This window comes from Astyanax mexicanus, chromosome 13 (genome assembly GCF_023375975.1).
Source record: "Astyanax mexicanus isolate ESR-SI-001 chromosome 13, AstMex3_surface, whole genome shotgun sequence".
In the NCBI taxonomy this organism is placed as follows: domain Eukaryota; kingdom Metazoa; phylum Chordata; class Actinopteri; order Characiformes; family Acestrorhamphidae; genus Astyanax; species Astyanax mexicanus.
The window spans coordinates 27,040,368-27,054,048 of NC_064420.1; the positions used below are offsets into that span (position 1 = coordinate 27,040,368).

The window sequence follows — 13,681 nt, forward strand, 5'->3', positions numbered from 1 at the left end:
ATCAGGAAACAATCCAGATACTAGTCACATGAGGTGATCAGGTGTAAACAGAGTCACAACGGCAAAAACGGAGAAAATAATTAACAAATACATTTTTAAATTTTGATTTCAAAACTGGCACACTATGCCTTATGCAGGTTTACCATTCGCCACTACTAAGTACTAAGCTATTTTAATATCTTCATTTGGCTCAAGGTGAATAAGACTAAAGGTGCTTTCAACAGCATTAAACACCCACGGCTCCTGAACAAGCTTTCAGCAGAGTTTCAACCGAAGTAAGGTCTACACCTACAACAGCTTCAGTCGGCTTCTTAACAAAGACTAATTCTAAGAATAAAAGCATTAGAAGGGGGGGGGAAGAAAAAAAAAAGTTTCAAAACATCTTTTATTTGAATTTATCCAACACAACGCAGAACAAAAATAGTTTCTATCAAAGAAGAAAATGAATAGTTATGAAAGGGTTTATTAAAATAAACAAAAAAAAAAAAAAAAAAGGAAGAGAAAAAGATGCATTAAATATAAGGCAGTAAAAAATGAAGACATCAATCTTTGCACTGAAAGTGCAGAAACTGGCAGTTTTTCTCCTGACTAATTATATTTTGGCCTTCAGAATTCACCACCACCACCACAGTGGGCAATGTATCATGGTCGTTTTTTTCTTTATAAAAGGATTTTTAAAAAAAGCTTAATAAAAAGGGTCATTTCTTTGAGGATGCTTCTGCAGCTGTGCGTTTAATTCTTCAGCATCAGCAACATCCCAAGAGACTGTCCATAAGACCGGTCAGAAAAGTCAAGACTCATTATTTATTACAATCACTGCAATTTGTGGCAGGTCTGAAACATTATATAGTTGAATGAATTAACTGACTTTTTTTTTTTACTGCACAACTGACTTACTGGACCACAAGCAAGGTTTTCTACATCCATGAGACAGACAGACAGACAGACAGACAGACAAGGATAAATGACCTCCTTCCACTCAGTCTGTAAGGCACAGTCACAGGTTGAAAGTTGGGGTAAAGGTGACTGCTACTTAGCCTTTCATTAAAATGATTACTAAGGTATAAAAAAAAAGCAGAGGAGCAGAGGAGAGGAGGGGATTATGGGTGATGCTTATTTTGCAGAATTGGTTTAAAGGACATTGATGTTTGCAGAATCAGATCAAACTAAAGATTTTGTAACTATAAAAATATTAAATGGGCAAAACTCGAGCATAGCATTAGTGTGAAGCACATGCCACATTTCTTATGCAGGAAGAGAGGAGAAACCCCTCCGTTCCAACAGTGGCAAACGACAAAAAACAAACAGTGTCAAAAACAAGTCAACATGTAACTTGACCGATAAATCTGCAGGTTCCTCTGAAGTTGCAGGAACAACAGAAGAGAACATTTAGCACAATGCTGAATCTAAGAGGTGAAAAGCTCTCGCTCTCTTCTAAGCCGAGCCGAGTCGACTCGGCAGCGATCTTGCTCATCTCAGAGGCTGAAAGGTTCGCCAGAGGTGCTTCTTCAAACTTTACTTTTACACTGCTCTGTATGCAGTAAGGGTTCCCCCCCCACATACAGGTTTCTTTCGGAGTCCAAATGCATAACATGATCTGGGAGGCGTTTCAGAGCGTGAGGAAGTGAATGTGTAGAGGGAGTGATGAGGAAGGAGACGACTGAGGATTGGGGCATTAAAACTCCTCCTGGTCCTCTGATTCCGCATCGGGTATGACAAAGCCCTCCTAAAAATGAGAGAAAGAGACAAAGTAAACAGCAGGTTCTTCATTTAGGCTCATTTTTAGGTCTCATTTCACCCCTTTCACTTGCCAGCAATTCCTGCAACACATCTTCCATGGCCCTCCCAAACAGAATTTTAGGGCTGAATACAAGCTGTGTAACAGTACAAAAAAAATAAAATAAAATAATGAAATCGGTTAACACCTTGGTATAAACCCCACGGGTCGTTACGTTTTTTGGTGCAGTTGGTGGAAAAAAATAAAGAGTCTGGGCATTTTGTATAGCCTCACCTTCATTAACTTTATTATAATCATGTTTTCTTTTATGGGACAGAATGTTGTACTTTGAGCTCTTTTATTAAATGCTTGAAACCAGGGTTCTCTCCTGCTGTAATCATGAGAGAATCCGTCTTTTGGATCTTATGAGCTTGATTGTGGGGCTTTATTAAGTTGTGAGTTCTTTTTAAGAAATAGCAGCATTATGTTGTTAAAATTAAATTATATCAAATGGTGTCAATACCTTAAAATAATGATTATTTAAAAAAAATGTAATAGGGATTTTGTTCTTCAATATTATTGTGAGGAGAGAATAATAATAGTGTAGTATGGTTTAGGTCTGGCAGACTAGATCATTTTGTGCTGTACTATAATACCTCAGACAGACTGAGATAAACTTCCCAGGGCAGGCTCTGGGCTAAGTCAGTAGCAAGTTGCTATTAGCAACAGTGCTATGGCTACACTTTCCGGATGCAACACTTAGTTCCGCATTACGTTCATTGGTTCCACAAATCTCTTGCAGACTGCCTGTATAGCGTATTCTGGGTGCGTTTGTGCGAACCGAACTGTGGCCATTCATAAATAATTCATGTACCATTACACACCTACAGAATACACATCAGATCATGTACCAAAAGGTAATTACCCATAACTAACAGTAAAATGAGGCTTCTTGTAAGTTAGACTGAGCACTGGTCAGTTTAAGCAGAGCCAGATGTATCAGCATTGTTTTATAGAAGGCATTACCAATCACAGTGGGAAGTAGAGTGTGTGGCAATCATTGTGACTGGTAGAGTCTTGCTAGAATTGTTTATATTTATTTACTGTCTACTATAAACATGTTAGAGGTTCCAGCAGAAATTACATTTACAAACAATGCAGGAGGTTCCACATGCATGTCAGTGCAGCATTCTTTAGCTTCCATGACTACCACACACACACACTACCATAATAGATCTGGTCGGGTGACTTATGACATCATAAATGACAGCATAAATGTTTCACACCCTATAAAATCAATACATTAACAAGGTCTAGTTCATTTAATATGGTGTACAAAACAATAACTTTATAAAAAAAAAAAAAAAAAAAAAAAACATTAAATGTGCAACACAGTAAAGTATTTCTGAACAGAAGTGACTTGCTCTGTTGTACCCTTTCCTAATCACCATTCTTGAAGACTCGTGAACGACTAAACTCTTCAGTCCTAGAACACTTGTAATGCTAGGAATGACAAGGCATGTCAAAGTGAACAATGCAGTCATCTGTCAAAAAGCTGTACTCACCAACAATTCAGCAAACTTATGTACATGGACTAGAGAGCTGCACAAATTCCATGCAAAACCCATCCCTACTGCACACCCATTTTGTCGCTGTCAATGAAAAACATGTTTAGTTCACTCTATAACTTGAACAGAAACTGTCCCGTACACTGTGTTAACATTTCTTGATAAATGGACCAATAGAAATTCTCTAAATGACCTGTTGGAAAGTGCTGGGAAGCTTCTCTCCTGTAAATTTGATGTTTAAGATACTTGTTTTTCATTGGTCAGCAACAATATGCTTCATCCCCATGTTCATGTATGCATCACTGTCCCACATACATTTGTTGCCTTACCTACCACCCAACCCAAACACAAAGCCAGCAACTGAATAGAATACTAAAGATTTTATTAACCTAGCAGAATGTTCTCATTAACAAAAACTCAAATATCAGCCTTACATAACAAATCTGAACCTTTCATACAATCTTACCAATAATAAAAAAATAAATGTAGCAGAAAAAAACTTATGTATTCCCTTAGTTCTCCATTTAAAAAAAAAATAAATAAAATAAAATTGAGAAAAAAAAAAAAAGCTGCACTTTACCTCTTTTCCAGGATGTGCATGTAGTGTAGTCATGCACTCATGGTTTTACTGAAAACACCACAACACACTGTTAGCTAAAATATGAGCATGTGGGTTCCAGCATTGCATTCATGCCTCATTTAGCACCTTCCATGTAAAAGCATAAAGCATCCAACACCAGCCTGCTCATTTCTTCTTTAATAAAGACAAAAACATGACTTTGATCCAGAACAAACCTCCAAAAATATCACATTTTGTTAGGCAAGGAAAGAAACAGCACGCAGACTCAAGTGTTTTTCTGAACCTGATTTGATCATATTCTGGCATTTGCAGATTTGTTTTGATATGCAGAGCTTTTACACATGATCAAAAGATGAAGTCATTTTGAAAAGCTAAGCTGAGACCTACTTTAAAAAAAAAAAGGTATAAAATATTTTCCAAAATCACTTTTGGATAGATTATCTGACCCCAGTGAATCATAAATTTTGTAATTCAAGTCATAAAAGATAAACTAAAATTTAACTTACATCTGTGGCATAAAGTATATCCACAATCCTCTGTAAAGTGGGGTCTCCTTCACCTTCCTTCTCTTGACAGATCAACTCAATGTTCCTTAGCTTGCCAAAGTAGAAGTCTCGCTCCTTCTCCATGTCCTGGATTGTGGACTTCAGCATATTAACCTGAAGAAAGAATGAGAATCTGTTTTTTCATCCTCTCCTCTACTGAGGTAAAAAGCAATTAGGAAGCAGATCTAAGAAAAACTACAAGTATGTAAAAAAAAAATAATAATAATAAATAAAAAATAATCACCTCCTGAATAAGCTCAGCCCTCTCATCATCTCCACTGGCACCTGGCCTCCTTGCAGAGCCGGGTGCCACCTTCGGTGTTACTTTAGCAACAGCTGTTCTCTGTGGTGCTGAATGGGTAGGAGAGAAAGACAATAAATGGAGATAAATGACAGCAATTTAAGTGTTTTAAGTAGCAGAAATAAACATCATTTTAAACTATGGGTACCTGAAATATATCTGCCTCTAACCTCTATATATGAAAGGAATCCCATTTCGCTCAACTGTTGCTTACACTGCCTTATTATACATGCATTCCTCATCAACAATAAACTTTATTACTTTGTAAAACTCTTGATAGAGCCTGCTGTTTTGGTTTGAATATTATTAAAGTCAGACAAAAACATTTTATGTCCAAGTTAGCATTTTTATGGAGAATGAAAAACCTAAACTTTTCCATGGTCAAAGTAGTCAAAGTAAAGTGTTTAATTCAGAATTTTAGAAAATGTTTAATTGATCTATTGAGCAAATATATAGATAAAAGATTTGTCAAACAGTGACTACATGCTTGTTGAAGAGCAGTTTGTGCATACTATTCTGTTAGCTTCCACTAAAAGTAATTTGCTCTTGTTTGAGCACCTTAACTGGCAGTAAATGAGGGCCAGTGTTACTGATGACCACAGAAGTTGTTGAGAGAAGAGAGAACAGGTGTTGAGAAAAAGTTGAGTGAGAGAGACAAAGTGAATAAACAAACAAGAGGGAGTGAGCAATTGTGATTACCTAACAAACAAGACTTTTGCCTTCCCTTTTTCTATGCAATAGCCTTGCATAATCTTAACCACAAAACACCACCAACAACCATGTGACCAGGAACTCACATTATACAAATGCTCCTTTAGATTTCCCACCAAGTGCAAAACTTGTGCACACCTTAAAGTAGAACTCCTGTGTAAAATGGACTTTGGATGTATTAAAGCGTGATGAAAAGTACTTACCTTGAATAGCCCTCCTCCGTTCTTCCACAGCTTTCTGAAATACTGTATTTCGTGCACTTTGCCCAAACAGGCTTTAGAATGGGCGATAAGGTGGCATATTTTGCCCCTGCGTAGAAATCACTTTTTTTTAAGTTCAAAGTAGCTCCACGCTTCAAACTTTAGACCTTTAAAACTGTACAAGAAGTTTATTAAAAGCCACTGCTTACATCCCATAGCATGGGTAAATCTCTGGGCGCCGCCATCTTAAAAATGAGTTGACCGCCAAGCCCGAAGAGTAAAAATTTTGAGCAATGTTTATGTAATTTGTGGTTGGTTCTTTGCATTCTAATATTGACAGTAACCAGATATTTTCAGCAACAGCTAGGATTCACACATTTCCAATGAATTCATTTTGCAATCTGCTCAACTGTCCTACCTGTTCGTTTGTGCTCGACAGTTGATTTATTGTGACTTAAATTTAAGATGGCAGCACCCAGAGATTTACCTACGTGACGGGATGTAAACAGTGGCCTTTAATAAACTTCTTGTTTAGTTTTAAAGTTCTAAATGCCTCGTTTTAAATGTTAGGGCTCTCCGGATTCTACCAATAAGATGTGGAGCTATTTTGAGCCTGGATAATAGTGGAAAAAGCGAATTAAATGCAGGGGCAAAATATGCCCCAACTCACTCATTCTAAAGCCTGTTTGGGCAAAGTGCACAAAATACTGGAAAGCTGCAGGAGAGCGGAGGTGGGCTATTCAACAAACTTACGTTTTTTTTAATTATTTTTTTTAATAACGTTTTAATACACCCAAAGTCCATTTCACACCGGAGTTCTCCTTTAATAGCTTGTAGCAATATTCAGTTTCAAACATTTGTTACATCCACAAATTTACAAAAAGATCAAATGAAAAGCTCTCTTTGTACAATATCAACAGTAGTTTCAGTGACCCTATTAAAGAAATAACTGAGGGAAATTCTAAATTCTAAATCTCAGAAAATAAAAAAAAAAATATATATAAAAATCTATCATGTTGAAAACCTGATATTGCTCAAGCCCAGCAATGTTAGAAATCATACCAATTACAGCAGCTGGCTTTGTTATATTTTCAGGAGAGGAGACATTCTCTGTGAAATAAGTTCAGGTTTAGTCATACTGCAGCAATCATGACTTTGAACTCTAACAGAACATAAAAATCTTTATAAAAGGAAATAGCGCTGTGCAAATGCTGGTACATTTTTTAAAGTTTAACAGGCACAGAGCAATACTGCACACATCCAAAGTAACCAACCTGTGTTGATGATCTTCTTGGGCTTGTTGAGGACAGGCATGGGGGGATTGGGGACAGCCATGGTGTCCTGGCCCTGCCGTGCCTCCACTGGGTCATACTCTTTTCCATCGTAGTTTGCATCAAAAAACTTCTTGAACCACTGAACAAACTCAAAGTTGTCCTGGAACTTGCCTTTTATCAACTTGTCGACAGGGATGATCTAGAAGGAGAAATCAAATTAATAAAATCCAAACAAGTGTCCAATTATACATTTTAGAAACAAGACAACTTAAAAAAATAAGTAACATTTTTTCCACACAACCCAAGCTACCACCATCCATGCTTATGTGTATTAGGAGGAGAATAAGGCTGTACAATGCATTACCTATAAAAATGTGTCAACCTCTTTTTAATTTGAAACAGCATTGCACTGACACACGCAGTAGTGAATAATTAAGGACTGCTCATACACTCAGCTTGGTTATCAAAAGTGACCGCATAGTCCATATTTTCTCACTAAATACAATGACATTTCAAACTTGGCATTTAAAGCACATTCAGCCATTTTAAATAGATAGAGAAAGCTATCAATGCTATCGAAGGGCATGGTAGAAAAAAAAATGTTGACTAACCAAAAAAAAAAGTTACATTAGTAGCAGCTAGCGGTGTGCTTTAATGAATAGTACACGATATCACCAAAATATTTGCCACAGTTAAAAACAAAATAAATCCATTTAAATTATATTAATTGCTTATTTGCCATTTACATGTAAGCTTTAAATATGCTGCACTTTAGATCTGTGGTAGATGTTTGTTTTTGCATTACTTTGTTAAATTATTTTCATTTTGTTACACTACAATAGTTTTATCCTAAATAATGGTACTCTACTGTTTGAGAAAAAGAAACTAATAGATTTGTGTTTGCTGCTTGTATAAAACTTTTATACTAAATCAAACATTTATATTTATTATGTTTCAGTAGTATACTCTTAATTTATTTAAAACGATTAAATGTTTTGTCATATCGCCCAGAAAATTGCAGGAATACCATGAAATATCGCAATATTAGCCCTAGTAGCAGCCCTGCTCAATGGTTACATTGCAGGATATAACATCTCACAAGCAAAATTCAGGTGTTACTTGCTGCTTGATACAAGTAGAAATTACCACTTCAACTTTATGGCATATCAACCAAAAGCAAATAAAATGTCTAACAGTTTATTTTACTTCCATCTTGGATACACAGTACAATATTAATATCTTGACATTTCTAGTTAAATTTGCTGAACATTTTTGCATAATCAATGCTGCAAGTTATAGAACAGAATGTTTTTCCTAATACTACGCAGCTCTAGAAGAGAGTCACCACTCAAAAACACTCCTTCACTCTGATGAACCGGTGATCAAAGACAGCTCTGTTTAGTGTGAATGTGGCCTGTGAGTCCTGGCTGGTCTCCAGCTTGACTGCCAAATATTTGTACCTAATTTAAAAGCTATTTGGCTTGCAATTAGGCAGACTTTAGTTTTAAACTCAATTTGTGACGGTGGTCCCTGTATTTTGCCTGTGTGTGTACTGAAGCCACAGAGTAATAAACATGCCTTGAAAGTTCTTACATTCTGTTGCTCAATCAATAATTACATTTGCATTTGAAATAAATAAGATTAAGAGGACAGGTCAAAACAACTCACTTTGTCAACGCCCATTCTCTTGAAGCCAGCTTGCAATAACTTAAAGTTGTGGATGTATTCATGCTCTAACTTGGCTGAAAATTTTACTTTCTTCAAAGGCACACAGCCTGGGAAGAGCATGTCCATGAATTGGCAGTAGGCTGCACCTGTGAGGCAAATAATACACAACTCAACACAAAGGGTACAGTATTAAAGATAACCTTAACCTTCACTTTTTTTAGAAAATATATATTTGTCATAAAAATGTTAAAGCAAAGCACTTCAAATGTTCCGGAAAGAAACACAGTGGGAGAGGGGTAATGTGGGCTCAGTTTACACTTACTTACAGCTTAGTCTGTCTCTCCAAAAGTGCCCAAAGAACAGATTATAAAGCCTGCACAGTGATCTCGGAATTATATCAGTATCAGACAACACCCCGTCATGAAAAAAACTTTTGAATAACAAACACTGCAGCAGATGTCAGTTGGATTTAATTGGAGACTATGTCCATACGTTTTGTAAAGACTATAGTTACAGGTCACACAAATCATGTCTGGTTATCTGTGTGTTAATATATCTTTGTCCCAGCTTTGCTTTAGTTACTTAATTTAAATATAATCCTGAGTGTACAACCAAGAAGAAAAGAAAAAAAAAAAAGTTATGAGGGCCGCAACAGCAGCAGCCAAGAAATCAATCTTGAGAAAATGGTTTGAACCAACTCTATCATCATTATTACCCCTATGGTTCAGATCTTGGAGCAGGGAACAAGCTACATTGGCAGATTGCTATAATGCCAAGACAACAATTAATTTTTGGACAGATGCCATTAACTACATAAAAGCCTTGTAAAGGTAATCTTTTTTTTTATTAGCCTTTGCCTATATGGCCAATATTGTTAATCAATCAATCTTTATTTCCACTCGCTAATACATTAAGGGTAACCCTTATTTTTAATGCAGCTGAGCATTTTGAGCTTAAAGGGACTGTACAATAAATTTTAATTAAACTCAAGCATGTAATCAGGTGAGCTAAAATAAAAAAAACTTTACAGTTTAGTGGTAAAAACGTTACAAAAACAAGCAAACAATATAAGATTCATTTAAGATGACAAAATTATTCATAATAAAATAATTAGTGGACAGACTAAAATGTAAAGCAATAAAATTGAGTTAAATAATTAAAATAATAAAAAAATCAAAATAAAATAGATAAAACGGATAAAATAAAATAAAGGCCAAAAGTAAAACAAGGGAAACTATAGATAAAATGAATTAAATAAATGGCTAAATTGATAAAAGGTTAACGTTACAGGCTGTCTGACGGTTGTTGGAAACAAAGTTTCAAATAATTTAATGACACCAGTGAGCAAGTATCAAACAATACTTGCTGACATTTATTATATGGCAAAAAAGGACCAAGCAACATTGGCTACACAAATTAATTGATCTAAGCTCATTTTTAGCACTTGTGTATCAGCATTGGCAGATATACAAGTGCATCCTTGGATTACTACATATTTTCCTCACTAAATATTAGTACTTGCCACATTTAACATCTTCTAGAGATTTAAATCCTACCTTCAGCTGTTTTTCATTTTGACTATTTTAATTTCATTGACAACCAGCACTAAACCTTTACTGAGAGTCTGAAAAATACATACAATTACAGAAACATCACACACAGCTCCCTTCACCTACCTGAACATAAGAGCTCAATTTTAGTGAGGTTCATCTGTAAAGACTCGTTGATCCATGCCAGCATATCATGGCGACTCAGGTTGTCGCTGGTCACTGAGGTGGAGTATACATTTACAGCCATGTCCTAAAAACCACACAGGAAAGACAGGAGAGCATACTTTAATAAACACAAACATTTACCATACGTTCAGTCACAGCAGCGGAGATACTCTGAAACATGACAAAATAGGGACAAAACTAATACTAAAGATGAAGTGGAGGTGCAGGACAACGTCCGAGTACACTGAGACAAACACCATGTATGACAAGCTGAACGCCTTAGCTTCAACAGTCGCAGGTTTTCACTGGATTTTATAATAGACAATTAATATAAACGAGTTAATGATTTTTTACCAGGTAAAGCTAGTTAGTCCTGAAGCTAAAACCTCGAGTTTTTGCAGATCCGGTTCGCTGGTTAGCCACAGTTAGCCAAGATAGCTATAAAGCCAGGCCTTTCAGCGCTGCTCAGAGACTAGGCATAAACCGGGGTGTTCTGTCGAGTTGTGCTGCCCTGTCAAACAGTGCTTCCCTAAGGTAAAAATACCAGTCGAAAGTGCAACATATGAAAAGGCTTCCTGCTGAAGAGCTGGGTAAGATATTTGGAAAGCCTAAATTAATATATTAGGGTACAGCTGAGGGAAATTGGGGTGATTGGACCCAGTTTTTGTATTTAGATCATCTTATTATAAATTTTACCTATAAGCTCTCATTTATGCATTTTAATCAGTCAGACAAATCATGCCAAGGAGCCTTAGGTTGTTTAATGCACCCAAGTAAAACAGAATGACCATAAAAACACGAAGAACTTAAAAAAAATGTGCCTTTAGGAAGCACGTATCAATGGGTAGCAGAACTCGACAGAACACCGGCTCTTGTTCAGCTGATACGATGCGTGTCAAGTTAAATATCTGTCTGTATAATGAACTAACAAGCAACTAAGTAAGCTAACTTGTTAGCCACTTTATTTTAAATACTGTGGCACTGTTTATTATGATCTAATTGAATAGAATACGCTTACTGTGGTTTTATATCAGAAACACGCCACTAATGCGCATCATAGAAAGCTTAGCGCTAACTAGCTAACCTAAGCTATCTAAGCTAGGCTACGTGAGGCGACTACAAATAAACGAGTAAATTCTAGGTAGCCAGACTCCACGAGTGTATGAACACAGTGGGTGGGACATCTGTTTAACAACAGTAAAGCTTCTGTAAATTGTTTAGTTAGCTAACTAGCTTACAGATGGAGTGTCAGTTCTATCTAAATCCACCCTGCTCAGGCAATGGCATCAAATCCAGGTCCAGAAAAGCTATAAAAATCCGCCACAGGATTTCGTTATAGCTAAGCTAAGCTAACGAAGCTAACTAACCGGGCGGCTCTGCCGCAGCACGAGTCAGTAGCTAAAAAGAGAGACGCCCAGGCAGATTGAACACGATGGACTGTCTGAAATACAATAAATGCTTCTTGCCTAAACTTGCACTCTCTCTCATTCAGAAGGCAGTGTAGACATGTCATGTATCCTGATTACAACAGAACAATACAGTCGGACAGTTCATAGATAGATATAGATATAGATATATAGAGATACAACTTAAGGGTTTAGCTTTGTCGTCATTAGCTATTAACACATTAACTTATAGTACAATAAAACAGAAGACTACAATTATTTAAACTATGATTAAAGGATGACTGGGTGCCAATTTCCTGCCTGGGTAGAGTATTTCGTTTCAGATGCATAACGGAAGTGTAGAAGGTCGTTAACGTTAGGCTCCATAAACCAAGGCTATTATTGTTAACGAAAACGCACGAAATAACGAAAACTTGAAGGGAACACACACTAAAACTAATAAAAACAGTAATTATCAGAAAAAAAGGAAAAGAAATTAAAACGAACTGAAAACGTTTTCTTCATTATTTTTGTTGAGTTTTTAATTAGACAAAACCTCTTTGAATCCTGCATCCCACAGGTAACCCAATATACGAAAAAAAATGAAACTAATACTAAAACTAAGCATTAAACTGAACTACAATGAAATAATTGAATGTATTATAAATTTGCTATAACCCAGGACTGGGTGAAACCAGCTAGCTAAACCCTGGAGCGGATTTTTACTTTTAGGACCTGGATTCAGATGCCCCGACAAATATAACTAACAGAACGCAGCTAAACGGGGAATTTTTACATGTTCAACATGAATTTGACAGTATTATAAAGCTACAATCATGGGAAAAGAGGTTTAGTCGACTAAAACCTGGATTCGCAGCCAACTATGCAAGCAATTGTTAAAGCTAGATATAATACTAGTCAGCTAATGTTAGATATTAACTAGAAAAGGGAAGAATTATGACTAGCCCACCAGCCAGTGCTCGCGCTAGCTAGTTAAGATAGCTTTTGGCTACGCCTTCCCGGTAGATAACGGGGAGCTAGCCGGTTAGCTAGCATTAGCTAATCTAGTTTAGCTAGCGTGTAGGATTAGCACTCAGCACAGCCCGTCCTCTCGGGCAGCTCGTAATCCAGCTAACTGGCTAAGATAAATTAGCTAGTTAAGATAACTAAAGTGAACAGGATCTGACCGGCTTATACTCATACTACGCGCCCAGCCATGAAAGTTTCCAGTTCTCCAGAAACATGTAACAGCTAACACTAGAGCCGCCCGACGCTTTGTCTCCACCCCGCAGCGGCCAACCGGCCAGCTAGTAGCGCTAGCGCCCCCGACTACAGGCAGCTAAAGCTAGCATTAGCGCCTGGCTAACTACCACCCACAGCTTCCCTCGCCTTCTTCCGCTTCCCCCTACAATTTTACACACATTAAACCCCACCACGCAGCGCTCCGCGCCCCTTTACAGTCCGTACACCGAGTTAAATATACGTGCCGCACGCAGAAGCAGGTTTGTGAAGTGGAGTTTGGTGTCCGTTACCTCCCGTTCACCGGCGCTCCCTTTTCTCTGATTCGGCGTCGGTTTGTTCAGACAGATGGTGACGTCACGGCGGAGGGTGAGCCGGGAGGATTATGGGTAAGTGTGTGTGTGTGTGTGTGTGTGTGTGTGTGTGTGTGTGTGTGTGTGAGCAGTGTGTGAGTGACGCTGCCTTTATGTTGCTGCTGTCTTTAGGGAAATGTTGTAACTTATTTGCAAGATGGGAAGATGAGTAAATATACAGTACCAGTCAATCTTATTCTATGTTCTTATTCTTTTTTTTTTACAAGCAAATTTTTATTCAACATTCTTAAGCTGTAAACAATGTCTCAAAGTAGTGTTTAGCATGAATTCATAGAATTAGGCATTAAAATAACTGCAGTGAATATACAAACAGGAACTGAAAATGTATTACAAAAATGAAAAATTATTGAAAACCAAAGACCAAACTCAACATAAAGTTATATGCTCCTGCTAAAATCAACAGA

General features: G+C 37.1%; 1 protein-coding gene across 6 annotated transcripts; it reads right to left on the reverse strand.

Moving 5' to 3' along the window:
• Nucleotides 1-367: 367 nt before the first annotated feature.
• Nucleotides 368-13,295, reverse strand: mapre1b (microtubule-associated protein, RP/EB family, member 1b). Of its 6 annotated transcripts, none has more exons than XM_049463093.1 (9): nt 13,197-13,295; nt 10,241-10,364; nt 8,565-8,710; nt 6,897-7,095; nt 6,685-6,732; nt 4,655-4,761; nt 4,372-4,524; nt 3,283-3,369; nt 368-1,726 (listed from the first exon to the last, which is right to left on the reverse strand). In XM_049463093.1, exons 2-9 carry the CDS (start codon nt 10,359-10,361, stop codon nt 1,676-1,678), a joined length of 912 nt encoding a protein of 303 aa, XP_049319050.1. In that variant the 5' UTR covers nt 10,362-10,364; nt 13,197-13,295; the 3' UTR covers nt 368-1,675. The 6 variants fall into 6 exon arrangements, with proteins under 6 accessions (XP_049319050.1, XP_049319051.1, XP_049319052.1 ...); XM_049463094.1 differs by lacking the exon at nt 13,197-13,295 and adding an exon at nt 13,152-13,168; XM_049463095.1 differs by lacking the exon at nt 13,197-13,295 and adding an exon at nt 13,086-13,107.
• Between the last annotated feature and the right edge of the window lie 386 nt (nt 13,296-13,681).